At 42.3% G+C, this 22,534-nt stretch overlaps 1 protein-coding gene across 1 annotated transcript in view; it reads left to right on the top strand.

Moving 5' to 3' along the window:
* ABCA12 (ATP binding cassette subfamily A member 12) overlaps positions 1 to 22,534 on the top strand; it is a 90,008-nt gene that overhangs the window by 17,430 nt on the left and 50,044 nt on the right. The window contains exons 3-16 of the mRNA XM_014951949.1: positions 1,246 to 1,393; positions 3,932 to 4,020; positions 5,444 to 5,553; positions 6,296 to 6,481; positions 7,795 to 7,973; positions 11,160 to 11,272; positions 12,382 to 12,478; positions 12,607 to 16,761; positions 17,392 to 17,507; positions 18,184 to 18,290; positions 19,755 to 20,008; positions 20,117 to 20,229; positions 20,645 to 20,769; positions 21,713 to 21,886. Coding sequence (XP_014807435.1) covers positions 1,246 to 1,393; positions 3,932 to 4,020; positions 5,444 to 5,553; positions 6,296 to 6,481; positions 7,795 to 7,973; positions 11,160 to 11,272; positions 12,382 to 12,478; positions 12,607 to 16,761; positions 17,392 to 17,507; positions 18,184 to 18,290; positions 19,755 to 20,008; positions 20,117 to 20,229; positions 20,645 to 20,769; positions 21,713 to 21,886 — 5,966 coding nt within the window. The remainder of the gene's footprint in view (positions 1 to 1,245; positions 1,394 to 3,931; positions 4,021 to 5,443; positions 5,554 to 6,295; positions 6,482 to 7,794; positions 7,974 to 11,159; positions 11,273 to 12,381; positions 12,479 to 12,606; positions 16,762 to 17,391; positions 17,508 to 18,183; positions 18,291 to 19,754; positions 20,009 to 20,116; positions 20,230 to 20,644; positions 20,770 to 21,712; positions 21,887 to 22,534) is intronic.

The following is a 22,534-nucleotide window of genomic DNA, read 5'->3' on the forward strand; positions in this document are numbered from 1 at the left end:
AAATGTAGTACACAGTGCACGCTCATGGGTTGTGACCAACAGTGCTGAGGAAAGCTCAGGAAAGTCAAGTCTCCTTCAAGGAGACAGCCAGCTGTGTAGTGCACCCAGCACTGCCCTCCCCTTTGCGAACTTCTGTTTTTGACCACTGCTATAATTAATAAATGTAGTACAAATGTAGTACAGTGTCCTTGTTGGAAGGGTTAGAGATCAAGCTGTGCCTGGGAGAGTGTCACAGGTTGTCTTTGGAGACTAAAGAGGAAGGTAATCAATTACCACAAGCCTGCCTGCGAGCCTTTTGTAAATCTGGCACCTTTCCATGGTAGAAATAATAGCAATGTCTTTTGCCAGGTAATTTTCCAAATTATTATTTTAAATAATACGTTGCTGGGATCCAGCAAAAAGAGTTCTGAGATTTATTAGAGCATTTGTCACTGTGAGGGAAAGCAGCCGGTGAACTCTGCGGGCTGGCAGTAAGCAGGATGGGGCAAGTGGCACATTAAATACTAAAGTCTCTAATTGCTCAGGTCCACTCTGTGTTTGCAGAAGTGGGAGATGGGGACGTACATCTCACCCCTCAGTGCTGGCTGCCAGCATCACGGGTCACCAAGCAGATGGTACAGGAGCTGCTCTGGGGATGGCAGAAGACACAGAGGGGGTGGTGGTGGTGGTGATAGATTGTTCATCTGCCTTCCCTGGGCAGGTCTGCACAAAAAGCAAAGGAGGCTGTCTGAGCCTGGGTCTGTTGTCCCTTCCTGTGGTAAAAGCTGAGACAGAGCCCTGTTTTAACAACCTGGCTTGAAACTGAAGCTTGTGGTATTGCATAGAAACTGATCCAACCAAGTCTTGGAGAACATGCTCTTGTGGGTGCTTCAGGTTACTCTGGCCATGTGCCTGCTTTGATCTTATTTTTTAAAGGCGGAATTAGAATATCATAAACCTAGGGTGCTTTTGTAATTTCTGGCCTGTTTGTTGCATTTTGGGGTGGAGGGAGAAAATCTGCAGTTGCTTCGGGACCAACAAATAGCTTGACTCATTTTCCTATTAATTAGCCTGTCATGGCTTTGTCGGTGTTGAGGAGGGACTTCTATTGGGCTTTGGCAGATAGTGCTGCCAGGGTGGAGTAAAAGAGCCTCAGCAAAAATGAGAATCAAGTCCATGGTTTAGAAAGAGAAAATAGCACATACATAGGACACGTGGCCTGTCTGCATCATCATAATGGCATTTTCTTTCTCTTCCTTCTTCCAGGTTATCTTGCACCCCGAAACCTTCCTAGTGCTGGCTTCTTCCCGTTCCTGCAAACCGTGCTGTGTGATTCAGATGCCAGATGTAAAGGCACGCCGTACACACCAGAAGATCTGCTGCCAAGACTTGATGATATCTCATCTCTCAGACTGTAAGGGAATCTAAATACTATCTGGGTGTTAAAATCTGTAAAGCAAAACTTGCTTTGAGGTGAGGGGAGCAGCCATGCATGTGTGTATGTGCAAGCGTGCCCACAACAGATATATCTCAGATATCTGAACACTTAGAAATGAGAATATGGGCTGCAACATGGCACGCTTTAAAAATGTCCATATTAGGGACAGCTATCAGTAAAATGTCATTTGATCCAGGCTTGAGAGTAGAAGGGAATTTTACTCGCTGAGAAAAATGCTTCTGCTTATGCAGATCAAAGTGAAGGCACTTTTTTTGCATGATTGTGGGTCAGGTCCTGCAGGGTGTCAGTGGAGAGGACTTGGACCAAGAGCAGACCAGCGTGTGGATCTCCCACTGTGGTGACTGGCTCGGGGGGAAGTGGCAAATGTTCCTCAGCAGCCCTAGTTTGAGGTACACTTGTTCTGGAGCGACTGCTCTTCAGTAAATCCTCCGTGTGACAACCAGAATGGGTGTTCTCTCTGCAAGCCATCGAACCTATTGGGAAACAAATGCAAATTAGGAAACAATTTTTGCCCGCAAAAACGTGTAGGTTTGCAGCGTGGAGCTGGCTGGGCATGTTTTGTTGGAATGTCAGTTTGTTGAAATTGAAATGTTCAGTGGAGGCATTTCAATTTCATTGATGTTCCAGTTGAAGCCAAGTAGCATTTTGCTTTGAGATATGCCAGCCGGGGTTGTTTCTACATCTTGGCTGCCTGGTTCTGGCACACTCCTGGGGAACGTGCTACTCTGAGCCCTGACTGGCTGATTGAGAGCTGAAAATATGGGCATTTTGGGTACAAGGTCCCTGGTTGCTCGCCTTTACTTTCAGGTGAGAGGCTGCTCCATAGTGGCTATGTCAGACCCTCAAAATCCCCCTTGGTCAGACCTTGAGGTTCTAAAGAGCTAAGGTGGGCTCCATGCCTTCCACCAGAGAGCCCATCAGGCAGGTTGTGGGATCCTGGGGGCTGGGGACTCCTCAAGGGTCCTCCTTAGTCAATGCAGAGGGACTGTGATTTCCTGGGCCAAGTCAATGGTCAGGATCTCTCCAATGGTAAGAGGTCTGGCTGGCTAAATATGTGGATGACAAGTTACACAAGGTGAATCCTAATCAAATTCAAGGTCACACAGCAGAAGAGGGCAGAGCCACACAGCAACTGGATGTCTGGATTCACAGCTCTTCACTCATTTCCTCAGTGGTGTTGTTTTTCCCTGGGCATGTTAAACAATGGTTAATTTGGGGCATTGAAATGAAGAAATGGGAACTTCTAGTGCCAAAGCTGGAGGTCTTCCATGAGTTTCAACGGCTACAAATCCTCCTTGTTTTCTGTTTTTGATTTCTCTACAGCTGTTTAGGAAATAACTGATTTTTTCCTGCCAACTGAAAAACCAAGGATTTGGCCAAACTCTAGCTCAAGTCACATGAGTCATCAATAAGCATCTTGACCACTATTGATGCTAGAAGTTGGCTGTGTGAAGTATCATACAGCTCTGTGGGTATACCTACCCTTGTGTGGTCAATGTCAGCTTTAGAAATGTATTGTTTTCTACCAGAAAACACACCAACTGTTAAGTAGCCACAGCAAAACTAGCTGGATACAGCAGAGTATGAAACCTCAACAGAAGGGTGACTGGGTAGGAGAAAGCTCCAGAAGCCAACGTGAAGAGATGGAGCTCTGCCTCAAGGAGCAGAATCACTGTGTGTGGGTTTTTCACAAGGGCACAGTATTTAAGCTGTGACCCTTCACTCTCTGAGTATATTGTGTAATATTCTAGAGCTTGTAATATTCAGGTAATCCAGACTGGTTTTTTTCTCCTCCCATTGTGCAACTCACTGAAACTCTTATTAAACTTGCCTTAAAACCGTGTCTTACCAGTGGCCAGCTGAGAAAATGGGCAAGGTTCTCATCTTTGATTCACTTAATGAAAGGGAACTAAGTACAACGTTTTCTACCCTTTTCTTTTTCCCCCGTAGTGAAATGTTTGGGAAGGATGAAGTAAGGTCCTGATGTCTTCAAGGATTCCTTGGTAGGGGCGTGTGACCTCATGTTACAGTTTAGAGCTGTTCCAGCTTACATCAAGGCCTCTGCTCAGTCAGTGTCCTTAACAGTGCCATGAAGTTCTGCACCGTTTCTTCTGCTGAGCAGATGTTGCTGGAGGACAGAGTAGGACTTGAAACAATGAGACCTTCTTTCCAGAAGTGGGAATTTGTTTAAGATCATACCAAATACATCTGTCAAACCTTGCCTGTCATTAGTGTTCCTGTAGAGCAGGCGTGAATGTAGTCCCTTCCATCTGCTTGGTGTCTGAGAGCGCTGCAGTGTGCTTCCCCAAAAGAGATGCCAAGCCTCTAGAAGGAGCCAGACTTTTGCACAACCTGGATTTCAACACACCTGCGGTGAAATCTGGCTATAGACCCATTCTGAGTCACACCGTGGTTAGGTGTACCCTTAACCATAAGAAAATCTGTGAGTTGTTACAAATGTTGTCTCTTTTTTTTATCCTTTTCTTTCCCCAGTAAGCGGAGGAGCTCATCCAGTGTGGCCAAGGACAACCAGCCATCACCATGGAGTGCAGAGGTTCCTAAAAGCAGGAATGCTTCACTGGGTAGGTTATTCGCTGCCCTGCAAAGTTCTGGTCTTCAAAGGGTGATCTTTTGAAGCTCTCTGGACAGAGATGGAATTCTGAGAGCGCTGCTAAAATTATTTATGTATTCTATACAGGCACGTGACTATGGCCATGACATTAGTGTTAATTCTTGGGAATAATTACAAGTAACTGTCTGTAGAAAATGCTTTGGGAATTTGACCATGAAACCAGGATTAAATTGTTGCGCTTCACAGGAGCAACGCGAGATCCCAGACTGTTTGGACATAATTTAAAGACCTGACCTTTTATGGAATATTGCTCTTTTACTTCCCACAAATTGTCCATAAACAGCATATTCTTTTTTTCAAATGTATTTCTTATTCACAGTTACCCAGCAAATAAGTCTTCTTCTGTGCCCCAGTGGGTATTTATTGTTGGTGATGTTCTCCTCTGATGCGATTCCCTTTCCTGAAGGAACTCTCAGGCTTAAATTTTCCATAAAATCATTACAATTATTATTTACTGATAACCAGTACTATCCACAAGCCATCATGATGGATAGTCCTTTCTCCAGGGAGCTCACGATCAAATGAACGATTGCAGATTTGCATTCTGTGACTGTTGTGCTCCAGCCATTCTCTGTTCCAATTAGCATTCCTGCCAATGTGCTCGCTCTGGTGTACGGGCAGAAAAAGGCAGAATGCAAAAGGGACTGAATGCAGGGGCATGGGGAAAAAATAAAATAAAATCAATGACCAGTTATGGGATCTATCAACTCATGTTGATGGCCACGGATGGTCAGGTAGGAACTCAGTTCCACGTCTTATTTTAAAGAATAAAATAAAAGTCATAGGTCATAGCTTCTGCTGGTGTAAGCTGGTGTAGCTCCTTTGGTTGCAGTGAGCTGTGTTGTTTGAGAGCGTAGCTCTGTGCAAGTGTTGGCTTTGGTGTGTGTCAGCTGGGCACCTGGCAGTGGGCCACCACCTATTGTGGGCAGCAGTGCTCCAAGTGTGTGTTGGAGCCATTTCTGAATAACAACTACCACCCACTGGTGCCAGAGACAACCTGGAGAGGGCTGTTGCCTTGAGCTGATGTGGGGCTTCCTCCTAAGGCTCTACCCATCTCTCTCTTTGCATGGGGGAGCTGCAGGACTGGAGAAAAGGACTGGTGGATATTAAAGTTTAGCTGCAAGCAGATAGTTAAATGCATTTAATTTAAAAAAAGAAAAAAAAGTTACAGAAGGAAACAATGTAATCCACAATTTAATTACATCAGAAACAAAACTTACGTAATTACAGGATGCCACTGGCTGTACCTTTGGAAAGAGATTAATAATGATGGCATGCCCAAAGCTTAGTCAGCTATCCTGTGGGGTGGTTTGGTGTAGCAAAGAGGTTAAAGGATATTAAGTAAAATCCAGTGTTTCAAATTGTTACTGCAGCGTTCGGGGATTTGGTATCTCATGGAGAAAAAGTCCTTGGGAATATTTCGTCACCATCCGACTTGACTTCCAGCATCAACATGTTCAACAAAATCCTCAATTTTGGGAAGGTAAGTTTGTATTTGCATAATAGCTGAGCGTGAGCATTTATGTATAGTCATATTTAAAGAGTTAGAAGCTCAAAGAACCAACATACAGTTTCTATTGCTTTTGGGTCTCCCCTGTTACGTGGATGTGCTTTATTTTGGGAAGAGAAAGACAGTTATTGCGGGTGGATTTTTAAACTCTGTGGTAAATTTATTACTTTCTAAGCAGAAACCAGATAAACCAGACACCTTGGGACATAATACCTTGAATTAACAAATATGGTCACACAAAATACCCTGAGATATTTTGCTCAAAACTTGTGTGAGTTAAGGAGTGTAGAGGGTGTTTTCTTTTACACGAAATTAAAGAGATGATGTGACAGGCTTTGCCATTGAGTTTATCTGCCCACTATACTCCTGCATCAGAGACACTGTGTCTTTATTATGTAGGTATTGACTATGTATAGGAACAACTGTGTAACAGAAATATGGTACCATGGACACCAATATGGGTATGTTTTTGTATTAAGGCCTCCAAACACTTATGCATACGTTCCTCTTTGCCTGTATGAGGAGTTTGAAGGATTTCAGTGACACTCTTCACCTGTTAGAGTTCTAAGTACTTTTAATGACAGTGCTTTTCAGATGTCACGACCACCCCCTAAAAAAAGTTTCATCACGGTGCTTAAAACCATCGCAAATAGAATATTGCTTTAAAGCTTTGACATTACATCTTTAAACCTTTAACATTACATCTTGCTTTTAGAGCCAGAGCCGATATTCAACTGCAGCAAATCTCAGAGTCATTCTGTGTGAGGTCTTGTCGCGATACGTAGCACGTCCCGATCTCACTGAAGTGAAGATGGCAGCCAATATCCACCGGACATTCTGCTTTACTGACTCATCGCTTCTAGAGGCATTTACCCAAGAGTTCAGAAGTCAGCTCTCTCAGGTGGGTGCCTGGGACTTTTCCTGATGCCTGCAACCAGTAGCTGTGTTAGTTCACATGTTCTTGCGGTGTTTTGGAGATAGAATGTTACTCTACCTGGCTAGAAGTTGCTCCCCTCTCTACCAAAGTGCGTATACTGCATGAGGAGGCTGAGCTCATTTTTGTGAGCAGGTGTTGTAGTTGAACCCCAAACAGCATGTAGAACCATGCAGCTGCTCACTCACTCCCTCCCCCTTTTCCCCTTTCCAGAAAGGTACGGGGAAAAGAGGGGGGGTGGAAAAAGAATGGGGTAAGGAAGAGAAAAAAACTTGTGGGTTGAGATAAAGTTTAATAGAAACAATAACAGAAAAGGAAAAATAACAATAATAATGACATGGGTCATGGGTCACTGTCACCGCCCAGTGAATTGGTACCATCTTGAGCAGGGATTGTGGATTCCTGTCCTCCTTGCTAACCCCCCCCATTTATATACTGAGCGTGACATCTGGTGTGGTATGGAATATTTAATTGGCCCTTCCGTCCATTCTGTCTATGCCTACATGGGAAGTTATAAAAAAAAGTCCTTGAATAGTGTAAACTTCACTTAACAACAACTAAAACCAATAGGTGTTATTGACATTCTTTTCACAGCCATCACTAGAAAGAAAAATTAACTATTTCCCAGCTGAAACCAGGATAACGGGATTAGCTCAAAGACCTTAGAGTTGAGTATCCAGCTTGGAAAAGCAAGGACATCCAGACATCAGCCAGTGGCCAGTAAAGGTTCTCATCATGGCTAGGTCTTGTTTCTCCTCTTTATTTACCTTGCTGCAGTGACAGGTAGATAGAGCAGTGTGACAATATGGTGTAAATAAGAATATTTAAAGCTAAGGGAGGCAATAAATTTAATCCTGTATTACCTCAGCCCTACAACTTCATCCAATAACTACTGCATCTGATCCAACTATTTATGATTGAAGGAGTACTTGTCTTTGGGAAAGCTATATCATTTAAGGAAATAAATCCTTTAAAGGTAGTGCCTTCTCTTTTTTTGCCAGGGTGAGGATTGATACTAATTTTTGTTGTATTCCTAGTCTTTGGACTGTTTGGGACATTGTGAATCGTAGTACTTGTCTAAACAGAAAATTTATTATACAATCTGGGGTGTGAAGGTAAAGCACAGTCACTCTCTCAGTTACTGCCTGTCACTAGAGTCCTTTGAATGTATTGTTTGTAGGCTTGTGTACAAGTGCAGTGCAAGCTGAAAAACATAAAAAGACCCACGGGCAACAAGGATTCTTGTTCTTAAATAATTTCTTGCATTGTTATTTGTTAAGGTGCAACATAACCCGCAGTACCAGGCAGCGTTCGTCAATGAAATGGTCTCGTTTCTAATGCTCATCTCCCAAGTGCAGAATGACACCTCCCTGTGGCATCTCCTTTTGCTGGCCCCAGATGTGTTTCAGGGCAGCATGAAACTGCAAGACATGATTGATTTCCTTCAGAATCCAAGCAGGTAAAAATACAGAAAATGCCAGGAGTGGCACTGAAAGTCGGTGGGTTTGTGTATTGAACTCTGTCACCTCTCATCTTGAAGGAAGGGTCTTAGTTTAAGAGCATGATTTCTTTGGGGTATGATATGGCTCCAAACTGATGCATCTCTAAAAGTCTCTACAGCCAGTGAGCAGTGTTTTGATTTTCAGTGACACTTGTGTCACTTTTTTAGATGGGAGCTTGATACGAACTCTTAGTTTTCTTCCAATACTGTGTTCCAGCACTGTCAATTCCATGTGCGGATAGAAAGGATGGTGAATAACAGACACGGCCTTAGTCTCTACAGCCAGTGAGCAGTGTTTTGATTTTCAGTGACACTTGTGTCACTTTTTTAGATGGGAGCTTGATACAAACTCTTAGTTTTCTTCCAACGCTGTCTTCCAGCACTGTCAGTTCCATGTGCAGATAGAAAGGATGGTGAATAACAGACACGGCCTTTGGTTGAAGAAGAGCTCTTCTGGCTGGATAGTTGTTCTGCCAAAGACAGCAGCTAGCTGCTTCTGTCCAGAAAAGCTTAGAGCAAATTCAAGTGCTTTGGAACACCTCAAGCATTTGTAGAGGAGCTATACATTCATTAAAAAAAAAAAAAAAAAAATATATATATATATATTGGTTACCCAATTTACCGCTATTTTATCTTTCAAGATTGGTCCCAAGAAAGTAGAGGAGAGAGGGAGTCTGGTTCTTAGCACATGGGGCTTTGAATACATGTGACTTTAAGAAGAAAGTACCAGTTATGTTCTTGCTCAATGGTTATTGGAAAAACAGAAGTGGCTTAACTGTATTAATTAACTGTGCTGAAATATTTGATGTTGTGTGCAGCTAGGACAATAAAAACTCCTCTAAAATGGGCTTAGCCTTGAAATCCCCTTCCTGATCTGTAGTTGGGCTAAACTCTCACTGGTCTCTAGAAGACTTGAGTTACTCAAGAGATTAAGGGACTCTTCCAAATGATCTACTGGATATGTGACTGACATTGCTATAAATTACTCTGTATGGTCTACTTGCACATAGAGATCAGTGAGCAACTGTGTATCTTCAGATATTTTATTTATTTATTTTTGTCTTGGGTACATGAGCAGTTGGGTAAGGTTGCCAAAAGAGGTTGTAGAAACTTTGCCACTTTGATTGCACCCAGACTTAGAGGGACTCGCTTTTCATCGCTGGCCTGTTGCCAAGGCACTTAAAAAAACTGTACATTTAATATCTGGGTAATTTGCCATACTGAATTGTGAGAACTATTTGTAAGTCATCATGTCCTTATCCTTAAAGGAGTCAGCAGCAGTGCGGCAAGAATTTTAATTTTATTCAGAGGTATTTTGTCCGTGCTGCTGTTTCAAGTCATATTTGTTTGTGTTTACTGGCTTGCAGAATCAAGGCTGGGAAGCAGCACTGTTTGGGGGCCCAGAAAGAATTAATATTTACTGCACTGCTCTGCTTTGCTGTACAGCTGCAGAGCTGGGTGAAGTTATCATAGGCACAACAAAGAGGCACAGAGAATTTCATCACCAGAACGGTGCAGTGCTTTTATGCCCAGCATCTGGCAGTGTAAATGCATGAGTAAAGAGTTATTGCAAAGAGATTAAACGAGTAGTATTTTTAATGATGCTTACAGAAGCACATCTTAGCTAGCCTGGTTGTGTCTCTTACTCAGGCAGTACTGACCTCCTAATGAAATGTTGTACTGGGATTTTTTTTGTGGTATAAATATGAAGATACAAAAGAAAAGGACTTTTGCTCTTTGTGGCGTCGGTATTAACCGTGTGATAAACAACAGTAACTTCAAAGGTGTGAATTCTGCAGAAAGTTTAGGAACAAATGTTATTACCCTCACAAAGCTGGTTTACAGACTGAATTCACAAATGCTCCTGTCATTGTTTTAAAACAGCTTTTGAGATAAGCACGTAAGCTGAACTTTTTCTCTAAAGCCAATGTCTGCAAAAGCCCTGCAAGACTGAAATAAAAGGGCAACACCACCACTTGTTTTCATGTTTGCTACCTTCTGATCCATGTGAAATGAATCCACTTTTAGCGAGCCTATGCCTCCCTCCTCCTTGGCTCTGCCATTGCTCAACTAAATATGTCACTTATAAATGCAGATTATTTTTTTTTCCCCCTATAAGACTCTTGCTAACAAGCACCTCTGGTGTCACTTATAACTGCAGATTTATTTTTTTTCCCCTCCTATAAGACTCTTGCTAACAAGCACCTCTGCAGAATGGAAATGGTGAGCACCATAGGCCACGGAACCTGCATGGAGGCATTACGTTAAATGAGGAGAAGAGAGATCCCTGGTGCTCTCTTCTCACTAGCGGTCTGATCCCACCAATCAGTATGCATTTATTCATGCTGCTGAAATCAGCTCAGCGAGGTTCTTTGTGTATCACCTGCAGAACTTCAGGCAGGCAGGAGATTATGCATTTCACGGTGACCCTGTGCCTACAGTGAAGAGCTGCTCTTTATACAGGAGAAGCAAAAAGGACTAATAATCACCGTGAAGTTTTCAGTAACCTGCACACATTGAACAAGAGTGGCTTTTAAATGACTTCCTCTGTGATACAATGTGCCTGATTATCAGCTTGTTCTTTCCCAAGACTGAAAAACATTCCTTGCTTCCCTGTCAGCCTGGTTATTACTGTATAAAAGAGGAAAGAAGGAGAATTGGAAATGGTAACCGTTATTTGTGATTGCTTCTTCCATCTGCAGATGTTGTCCCCTAGGGATCCCTGCTCTCCCTGGAGCCCTGTCTGCTCACTTCTTGGTTTCTTTTAGGAGGAGATTCACCCCTAGCAGTGAATCACTGGGCTGGCATATCACCTGAGTGTTTTCTAAACCCTATTGTGAGGATTTAAGTGGTCTATAGATTTTGCATAACCCTTCGAATAAGTACATCTAACGAGTGCAACACATATGTTTGTGCTAATATACTGCCATGGCTTTCCCATCAAAGCCCTTTGCATTTGTATTTTGTGCATGATCAAACAAATAATTAAAAATAAGGGCAATTTCTTCTCTGCCAGACATTTTAAGAATGATAGGCTGTACACCAGCTGTTTCCTATTTGAGCACTTGTTTTATTTCTTCTCATAAACCTGTAACCACAATTCATTTTCCTTTCTTTTTTTTTTTTTTTCCCTCCTTCCTTTAGTGTTGTGCTGGCAGCTCAGAATGACTCTGCGTCACTTGTGACTGATGATAAATTCAAAACTGTTCAGAATGGGGTTACAGATCCTCCATATTCCCTGAACTGCTTGGAGCAAGGTAAGACTCCTCCGAATAGTTGTATCTCTGCTGAAAACCTGGGGTGCTGAAGAGAAGCAAAACAAACTGCAGGCTAATAAGTAGCCATACAGATTGCATACTGTTCAGGGCTCAGCATAATGAATTCTTCTTTCAACTTTTTACAAATGTGAATGAAATACATCATTTCAAATAGAAAAGTGAAAAGCTGGGTTTTGTCAGTAGACAATGAATTAACATGAGTTTGCACTCTCGGTGGAAAAATGGGGAGTGGTAATATTTTACCTTGATTTTTTTGTGGGGTGTGTTTTGGTTTTTTTTTTTGGTCAAAGTCTACCTGTAGTTGTGGGCTCTGTCAAACTCCTCTCAGTGTATCAGGGTAGGGGCTGGGCTGCACAACAAGCTGTATATGTCAAGATACCAAGATTAGCCATTCCTCTAAACCCCTGTTGGCTTGAAGCAGAGGCAGGGTCCTCGACATCCACCTCTTAATTGAGGTTATGTGAAAGGGCAAGGGAAAGCTGCAGCATCTAAATGCTACGAGGGACAGATCTGTAAATGCCATCCATTCTCTACTTCTTGTTTGATGGAGATTGTGGAAGTTGGGGTGGGTAAGAAGAAAGCAGGTTCATGAAGTGCTAGTAGGGAAAACATGGGGATGTGGCTGCTGAGAGAACTGGACACACGGGGATATCAAGATGAGTGTAAATGGCTATAGGAGACATAAATGATGCTGCAGACAAAGCCTACGTGTGGGTGGTAAAAAAGCATTCCCAAATGAAGGGAAAGAAAGGATGATAAATATTAGGCCGGCTTGTGCTGCATCGCTGATGGCAAAGTGCTCCTAAAGCAGGAGGAGAGCTCCATTAGCACCCAGATCTCAGGAGCATTGAGCTGTTCCTGAGATGGAAAATCGTTTCTACGATGACAAGTAGCATCCTGACTTCCTTTGGAAGGCCAGGAAGAGTTACACCCCAAAAGAGCAGTCAAATTTCTAAACAGGATGATGTGTCTTCTAGGAGCCTCACTTTGTATATGTGTGTTATCCTTAACAGATTTGCCACGCGGCTCTTCTCAGTTTCCAAACTAATATGGTCTTTACTAATGTACTCTTTATGTGTTTGTTGCAGATAAAGAAAAAAGTTTGGTGACCAGATATATTTGTACTCACTTTGTTAACTGGAAAGATAATCGGAGTTTAGTATCTGAACTGGAAGAAGTTCTGAGGTAAGACATTAGTTAAAGGGATATTACTAACAGTATAATTCAAATCTGTGATCTTTGCTCTAAATCACTTTACATTCCACTTGCATTGATTTCATATTCACTAAAATGCTTTTTTTTTTCCCCTCCAGAAAAATAAAGTCACCAGGGATTGGTGGAAAAGACTCCAAGAGGTCCATTAATTCAGATGATTTAGAAGCCATACAAAAGTCTCTACATCGTTTAAAAGGCTTTGAGAAAAAAATGAATAGAAGTGAATTAAAAAGCTTAAATCTATTCAGAAATTTGAAGAATGAAACATTACAGAAATTGTATGCAATTCTTGAGCTGGGAATGTATCCATATCATGATTATAAATTAAAGGAACCATATAATAAGGAAATAATTGATGAAATCTATAACTTCACATCACTGCAATTACAGAGTGACTTTAATGGGACTTCCATTTTCAATATAATGACCCAGTGGAAAGAAATTCAGAGTGCTTTAAAATTAGCTACAACGATTTGGAATCCAGTTCTGTTAAATAATTCTAATTTTAGTACAGTGCAAACTGAGGATGCTCTCAAAATGTTGCTCTCCACTAGCATGCCATCATCGCTGGAAGACTTCGGAGAGCGTTTAAATGGAATGCAAGAAATACCATCTTTGTTTTCCGATTACCTGCTGAAACCTGTGTCCTACAGAAACTTTCCAGACCAGCTCCTTGCTCTCCAGAAGATATTTTTTATACTGACAGACACAAGCATAGGTTATCAGTACCTACTGATGCCCGTGTTTGAACTGATGCGGACAGTAGAAAGCTCCATGGGTGAAGCCTGGTGGGATGAGTTGAATGCCTATTGGCGCGTTGGGGAAAAACTGAGATCAATGAAGTGGAATAATACAGGCATCGTAGCCTATGGGCAGTTTTTAGAGGTATTAAACAGCCATTTACAAAAGCTGAATAATAATTCAACTGGCGTCTTCAGTGAGCAGTTGGATCAGCTGTCAGAATTTATAACAGCCGTGTTTAAAGAGTTTGGGAAAAACTCTGAAGTAGCCAACATCTCACTAGTCACTCAAGCCATACAAAAGACCTTGTATGTATTAAAAGACTTACAGCTGAATTATAATGTCAGTAAATTAAAATCTATAGATCTTTTCTTTAATTTTGACAACAAAACCTTAGAGAGCTTGTCTGAACTTCTGAGGACAGGAATGAAAATCCTTCATTATACAAGTGCCAGTGAAGCTTCCAGTGAAGAAATAATTAGCCCTGTCTATAACTTAACATGTCTTCTACTGCAGGAGTTCAGTGAGACTTCCTTACTGCACAATACTTCACTGGAGGCAAAAATTTGGGAGTTCTTGCATTCAGTCCTGAGTCCTTTCCTTGAGAATGGCGACAACGATCGTGGGACACCCCAGAACTGCTCCGCTCAGGATGTGCTCCACATAACCCTTGAGATGCTGTTTGAAAACACCACTCTAAGCGAGTCCTTAGCTGGGAGCCCCTGCAAGCCCCTCTTTGATTCCATGGACATGGAGGGTGGAACAACACACAACACCACCTTTGCAAAAACGTTCCAGCTTGCCATAACCAACCTGAAACTGTCTCCAGAGTTTGCTGTTGTCTACAAGAACGGCAGCGAAGGCTTTTCCAAGGAGCTGTCTTGCATCATCCAGTCTCTGCAGTTTTCTCTGAGTTTCCTTTCCAAATTGAATGTTGCCTCCGAGCTGGAAAACTCTTGGGTACAGGAGAAGGCGAGAGCTCTGAGTGCTCTGATGGAGGGGCTGCTGCAGAGTAATGCCTCCTGCCCCATCGCAGTGCAAGATGTGAGTGGTGTGCTCCCACCTCAGCTTTTGAACCTGCTCATTCCTTTCATGGTGAACGAAACAGTACTCAACTCCCTAAATTTCTCTGACAGCTTAGCAGGCTGGCATCAGCTACCTGTGTTTTCCCATCTGTTACCAACTCTTTCCATGAGGAACGGCAGTATATATGAACTGCTACAGGTGGGCAGAAATGCCACCAACCAGTCTGAGTGGGGACATTTCTCCCAGCTGTGGCACGCCACTGGCAACATGTTGACCACCAAATGGAACCTGACGAAAGTGGATGAATATGTGAAACTCCTGGAAATTATGAAGAAAGCTCTAATTCTTGTGGATTTTGGAGTAGCTCCTGGGCAAACGTTGGTACATCAGATCTTTCATAATTCTAGCGGAGGAATTAAATTGTCAGATTGGAATGATTTGGATAGTTCATTAAAACTCTTTTTCAATTCAACGTCTGCCACAAACAGCACGCTAGTTTTGGAAAGAATATTTCAAGAAATACTTCCACTGTATGAAGCTGGCAGTGAAGGATTGTTCTACCCGAACCCCTACGGAAAAGAAAACCAAGATATTCTGACTATGGCTGCAGTGATTTGGAATCGGATAATTTTAAACGGGACGCATTTTAATACAGAAAAAGCATGGGAGGTTATAGAAATGATTGCACTTCATGCAATCTCACTTGAAGACATTGAAAATTATCTCAGCACAAATGGAAAAGTGTCATCATTATTTTCTGACTTTTTGTTGACCCCTGTAACTTCTGAAAATTTTGCGGAACAGCTCTTGTCCCTTGAGCAGCTTCTTGCTGCCATGGCAAAGGTGAATACCAGTGATCATTATCTGCTGATCTCTTCTTTGTCTAAGCTAATGCAGAAACTCCAAAGTTCTCTTCATGGAAAGCAGGGAAATGAACTTCATGCTTTCTGGCAGATTGCAGAAGTACTCCAGTCCATGAACTGGAGTAGTACAGAGAGTCCCACTTCCCAGTCACTTCTAAACCTACTGCAAAATCAGTTCACTACCATGAAAAATTACTCCAGTCCTTATTTCAGTAAGGAACTGAAGCAGCTGATAAACTTTGCATCCTCCATATTTGAGCTGTATGGCGAAGAAGATTCCAGAGGAACCAACATCTCCATATACTCACAAGCCATGCAAAGGAGTCTTTTCATGTTAAAAAGTTTGCAGAAAAGTTACAATATCAGTGAGCTTGAAACTATCAACCTATTATTTGATTCTTACAATAACTATACTCGGAGACTGACTGAAATATGGGGAGCAGGAATGAAAGTCCTTCATGACACCAAATTAAACAAAACATTTGAAGAAAAAATGGACGTTGTCTATAATTTCTCACGTTTGTTGCTGCAGAAGGAGTTCAGTGAGACTTCCTTACTGCACAATACTTCACTGGAGGCAAAAATTTGTGACTTCTTGCATTCAGTCCTGAGTCCTTTCCTTGAGAATGGCGACAACGATCGTGGGACACCCCAGAACTGCTCCGCTCAGGATGTGCTCCACATAACCCTTGAGATGCTGTTTGAAAACACCACTCTAAGCGAGTCCTTAGCTGGGAGCCCCTGCAAGCCCCTCTTTGATTCCATGGACATGGAGGGTGGAACAACACACAACACCACCTTTGCAAAAACGTTCCAGCTTGCCATAACCAACCTGAAACTGTCTCCAGAGTTTGCTGTTGTCTACAAGAACGGCAGCGAAGGCTTTTCCAAGGAGCTGTCTTGCATCATCCAGTCTCTGCAGTTTTCTCTGAGTTTCCTTTCCAAATTGAACGTTGTGTCCGAGCTGGAAAACTCTTGGGTGCAGGAGAAGGCGAGAGCTCTGAGTGCTCTGACGGAGGGGCTGCTGCAGAGTAATGCCTCCTGCCCCATCGCAGTGCAAGATGTGAGTGGTGTGCTCCCATCTCAGCTTTTGAACCTGCTCATTCCTTTCATGGTGAATGAAACACTACTCAACTCCCTAAATTTCTCTGACAGCTTAGCAGGCTGGAATAACATGTCAGTGCTCTTCAGTGTGGTACAGGATGGACTCCATGTGAATGACCTGCTGCAGAGACTCCAAGGTGCCTTCAACCTCACCAAATGGAGTTATTACTCAAGTGTCTGGAATGTGGTAGACAGTTTGCTAAACACCAAAAGGAATCTAACCGATGTGGCTGCCTTTGCAAAGTTGTTGGAAGCACTGGCAAACAGCTCTGCCAATGATGTGTCAGCTCTAGAGTTCATAGAAGGCAGTCGCTACGTTCTCCAGAGGCTGAGCTCTGATCTGCTAAATGAATTCAACATAAGTTCCATTTCGGCTTTTCTCTCCAATAAAACTAGTCTTGACAGCGTGATTGATATTGTTGCTCATCACTTTGTTGTCAAGGCAGAAACCCTGTACAACAAGACCCTACCTTGGACTCAGAGTGACCAAACTCTGTCACCAACCAGTTTGATCACACGGTGAGTTCGTTTTTTGGGTATTGTAATTGCACTTATGCGTAGTGACCACCATTCTCATTCTAGCAGAAGAAGTATGTAATTTTCTTCCAGTGGAGCAACTTAAGCTTGAAATCACCATAATTTAGGACACTAGGTGTAATGTGGGTTACAATGAAGAGGAGGAAGCTTCTCCTTTAACTGAACATACAGCTAAAAGTTAGACTTTCAAAAGTTTTCTGAGTTGGCATGTATCAGTTCACAGTGGAAGCAGGGTCCTGTAGGAGACTTGCCACCAGTGATAAACTCTTTGGAAACCCCTTCTTTGTGGTATGACTCTAATTTTTGATTCTCAGTCTCCTCTAGGTTGTGTCTTTCCATCTATATCTTGCATCCACAGTGAACCTTTCAAGTGGGTTTTCTTATACATATGTTTTGAGGGTGAATGACAGCTTTGGGAGATAACAGCAAAAGAATTGATAAAACAAAATTGGGAGGGTACCCACTTAGGAGATGTCACGGGAGACAAACGACTTCATCTGGAATTCTTATTTGTGCTGCCAAGGAACAGCGTCTACACAGCTGACAGGTTGCTCACTGATATACCTCATTTCTGAAAAAGAAGCTGATTTAAAATCCTATCTTATTTTTCAGATTTCTGTTTTTAGAATTTGAAAACACCATCTTACAGGTGACAGTGAATAACAGCTATAACCCTTACCTGATGTGTTTAATAAATGCCACTGAAGTCGAAGACAGCAAACTGACAGGTAATCATGATTTCATTAATGTTGTGGGACCTCAGCTGGAATATGTTGTGCCTGTCTTTTCAAAGTATTTTCTCTAATGGAGGGAGGAGTGGTGCTACATGATTTCATCCCCTAGCAATTAACTGGAGCTGTGAGACCTTGGGAAGCAGACTTCTTTTTGTTCGAGTTATGTCACATTGCAGATACAAGTTTTCCATCCAACTCTATCCAAAATGCACATCTATTCTTTGCTATGTGATGACAGGTTCCTGACACTCAGATAAAGAAATCTTACAAACAGAAACCTATATTCCCTTCACAGCTTTATATACCTGTAAGATGACACCAGTTATTTTTGAGAGTTAATGTGGTATTTTACATTCATCATACGAGCCTACTGTAAAACCCAAGAGGTTTGTCTGTTCCCAGAATGTTGCTTGTGCTCTGAAGGGCACTGTCAGAAGACCTCTTACCAGTGTGGGGTGGATTTCTTTAGGACCAGAGCACCTGAATCCAATATAATCCAGATTACAACCTAGGTTTTGATCTGTGATCTGAGGTCCTGAGCCAGGTGATATTGGTGGAAAATAGCAATACTCAGTAGGCCTCAAAATAAAAGTACTGATATTCCCATATATTCCTTTCTGCCAGTCTGGCATTTTTGTCTCGAGTAACTTCTGTTTTCTTCCTTGCACAGAAAACATCACACTGCTTTTGAAGCAAACTCATCTGAAAATGAACTCTTTTATGCAAAATAATACCTCTGAGAAACATTCATCCATACCAGAGCTCCTGAAGCTAAAAGTAAGTCTGCTTAAAATGCTGACTTGAAGGACATCCTACAGTGATACATGAATGTGCAATAGGGGTTTTGAAAAACAGCATATGGAAAAAAAGAGTTTCTTAAAAGAACAGCTGATTAAAAGCTAGGACCGAAACTGTGTTTTCTGCCAGTTGCTTATATTTAAAAGTTGCCATTAAACTGAGCTGAGGAACTTGTTATTTATAAGAGTCTCTACTTAGTGTACACTCATTTTTCTGTGAAGGTAGAGGTGTTCCTGTCCTCCCAGTCTGTTGGTAGAATCCCCTGTCTTTTCCACCAGTCATCCCAAAAGGATAGGCAATGCATAGGTGGCAGCATGTTCCTCATAAATTGGTGCACCGGTACTTTTAAAGCTCAGTACATTGAGACTTAGCAAAGCACCTTGAAGGGCTGGGATCATTCTGGGATGCTTCAGCTTCATTTGAGAAGAATGTAGGGCACAAATAGCAGTTGGACACTTCTGCCCTGCTGAAAATCAGTGGAATTGTGCATACCCAGTTGGGAGTTTTAAGCACAACTAACTTGGTTCCTTAGGCATAGTGGTAATTATACCAACACCAGTGTGATGGGAGTCCAAAGTTCCCACATGCTCCCTTAGCCCTAAATGTCTCACAACACCTTAATGGTTTCTGAGATTAAGCACTTAAGCAATATTAATTCATGGATTTCCCTCACCAGCTTTGGATTTGGCAGTGCCTCATTGGGATAAAATGCTTCTTACACCACACATACACGATTGCACTAAGAGCTTGTGTGCACTTTATTCTATTTCTCTGTATGAGAAATAGAATTAAAAAGTCTTTTAAAAAAAGATAACACTATGAAATGCTGTTGCTGCTTACTCTATCTGTAACAGTAATACAATGAGCCTCGGTGTGACAGGTGTACTTGTAGGAACAAAACAGAAAGCAGTTCTTGCCATGAGACTGGTGGTGTAAATAATGATGTCAGGCAAGAGGGAAACCCATAATAGCAGAGCGGGCAAAGAACTATAATTTTACACTGTTTGGCAGATGCACAAGTCCTGACTTTTAGCCAACTCAGTTTTGTATGCTGTAGTAGAGATGACCAGGTGGTATCTGAAAGGCTAAGCCTGTTGCACAAGTTAGATTTATTTGGTCTCGGGGAAGATTAATTTGTCAACAGGTAAGTCCAAGTGGAGTATTGCTGTGTGTGCATGTCGGGTTGGGGAAATGATATGTTGAGGCTTGCAAGGTTTATTAGGTCACGTGCAACGTCGTGTAGCCAGGTCTGCCCCAAGCTCACGTAGGAATGATTGTTATGAACTCTTCCATTGTGTAGACCTTTTGAAGGAATTAGAAGTATAAACTTACATGTTAATCCTAAAGGAAAATGGGAAGGAACTCTTTCAAATTTGTCTCTTATAATTCTGTCATCTAACTGTGTTTGTGCATTTATCTTTCTTTTCAAAATTTCCTCTGTAGATATCTCAGCTCCGGAGTCTGACAACACTTCTTTGTGACTATGAGAGCTTTAAGTCAATGCAGCGTATTTGCCACCTCCCCGATGTTAGCTTTGAAGAAGTGTGTGAACAAAGTCACTCTCGTGAGCAGCTCCTCCGTGCTGTTGAACTGAGCAATCAAGTTGTGACCAATCTACTGAATCAAAGAAGAATCTCCCAAGAACTTCAAAATGTACTGATTGGGGATGTCACAAACATCCAGACACAAATGAAGTGGTGAGGCTCTCCCTCTGATTTACTATTCTATTTATGAAATGATGAAATAGCTTCTTACCTTCTTTTCATATTCCCATTTTTTTTGGTTGGTTTGTTTTTCTGATTTAGGTTTCAAGAAAATGTACCCGAAATTGCTTTCTTTCAAGAGATTCCTCAGTATATGACTACTTTGAATTCCGTGTTGAACATCACTGAGAATTCAACAGATTCTAGAAAGCAAGGTAGTTTTCTGTATTTACTTTAAACGTTGGTAAACATCATCACTGGTACCACACTTTCTGCTGGAAATCCCAAGACACTCTTAGCTGCCAGGAAGATGTGATATTAATGAAATAACCATACATCATATCTCATGACCTTAGGATCCTTTATCTAGGGTAATTGTAGAGGCTATTCTAGACCACCCTTTGTTTTCTGTACAACCCAAATAGTCCTATGTGCTTAAAGTCTCAAGTCTTTGTGTTTGAGCAATTTTGTCTTATCTGTGTGCTTGAGATTGCTGCATGTTTGGAGCCCAAATAGCTGAAAGTCTCGAGTCTTTGTGTTTGAGCAATTTTGTCTTCTCTGTGTGCTTGAGATTGCTGCATGTTTGGAAAAAAGCTGTTACATCAATTGTTCCTTGATTGTTCTTTACAGAAAAGCTAAGAGATGTGTTTAAAAATGTGGACCAGCTCAAAGAGGAGCTCAAAAACACAACAAGAATGTCCACAGCCAGTATTGATGCTCTTCTGGAAGCATCTCTCCCAGAAAACAGCAGTCAGGTAAGTTTGCTGCCATCCTGGTGGGAGATCTTGTTGCTTTCTAGCTCTTAGACCATTAAAACCAGAATGTGCTAGTGAATGCAGCTAAGCAGGTCACACTGCATGTGTGACAGCACGCGGAGACGTGTGATTCTACAGGGATAGACAGCATAGCATGTTATAGATCAGAAATGCAGCCAGAAATGCAGCCAGAGCAGTCATTGACATCATCTCAGCCGCTGGAGACCAAGAGCCATATGGTCTCTTTGGCTGTCACCAGCAGCTGGTAAGCGGGATAGACAGCATAGCATGTTATAGATCAAAATAGCCATCAGAAATGCAGCCAGAGCAGTCATTGACATCATCTCAGCCGCTGGAGACCAAGAGCCATATGGTCTCTTTGGCTGTCACCAGCAGCTGGTAAGCAGCCACGCGCTGCCTGGGGAGTGATTGCTCTTGTCCACAGCAAGGGCACAGTTCACTGTAAGAGACTAAGGAGGACTGAGTGGGGTCCTCAGTAGGGTCCTGAGGAGTTGCTGCAGTCCAGATGGAAAAGCACACTTCTAACCACAACTCGTGAGAGCACTCAGGGGCCAAAAATAGCCTCCCATCATGAGAGATGAGCTTGCTTTCCTCAGCCTCCTGTGCAAGCAGAGCTCCAGATGCTTTTCCCCTTCCCAGCCGTCTCGTCTGGACTGAGCCCCAAAGAGCGCGCTCTTTTCCAAACTCCATATGCATCAGTCAATGGGAAATTGAAGCCACAAAAACTTTTACCACTGTGCAAGCAAAATACAATCCTTAGGATTTGTCCCTTGGAGCAGGAGTAATGGATAGGCATTTGCTGTTTCTCTGGGTTGAAATATGACGCTGTGGAAAGAACAACAGCAAGGTGAGATTAATCCACCCATACTGGAGCGAGCAGTCTACCCCCTAACAAATCTTTTCTTCCTTTGTGCAAACACAGCTCATTTCTCAGATCCTCCAGCTGGAGTCTTGTAGCATCCGTCCTGCTGACCCACAGCTGCAAACAGTAGCAGAGGAGTTCTGCAATCTCTCTCTTTCAGAGAGAACTCGTGAGACATACGTCCTGGGGGTCACTCTGTTACGACACTTAGACATTTACAATTTCTTATACAAGGTTAGTGCTGGATTTGTAGAGTGCTTTCTGTAGTCTTTGCTGCATGTAGTACCTGAAAGGTCATAAAATATCATTGCGGTGGCCAGAAGCTATGCTGATTTACACAAGTCAAAGATCAGGCTTTGCTCATGCAGTAATTTTTATTGCATATCCATGCTGTGACAGTGGGGATATAAACGAGGATCCCAGCTGGTGTCAACCAGCAAACCTCATTTAAAGGCATTGGACCTACTCTAAATGCCTCCCGATCTGCTAGTATTGTTTATATGCTGTCACAACCTCTTGAACATTCCCAGCTGAGTTCAGGCTCCCCAAAAATAAAGCACTGGGCTAAATTTTTGTTTTTTTTAATTCCTTGAAAAGGGGAGCCCCGGAAAGAGCCCTGTAAAATCGGCACTGCCGAGTTAATAAATGATTCAAGTATCCCCCATGTAAAAATACCAATCACAGAAAAGTGTGTATGGAATACATATTTTAAAATGCTATAGAAGTAATCCTGGGGGGAAAAAAGTTATAAAATTGAGAATGCCAATGAATTTGCCTCAGGTCAAAAGTCACTCATAGTGTTTGTGACACATGTTGTATGAAATGCTGCCTCTTAGAGATTTGGGTTGTACCCCAGCCAATATCTGATGCACATTTCCCAAC

This window comes from Calidris pugnax, unplaced genomic scaffold (assembly GCF_001431845.1).
Source record: "Calidris pugnax isolate Ruff unplaced genomic scaffold, ASM143184v1 scaffold179, whole genome shotgun sequence".
Lineage (NCBI taxonomy): Eukaryota > Metazoa > Chordata > Aves > Charadriiformes > Scolopacidae > Calidris > Calidris pugnax.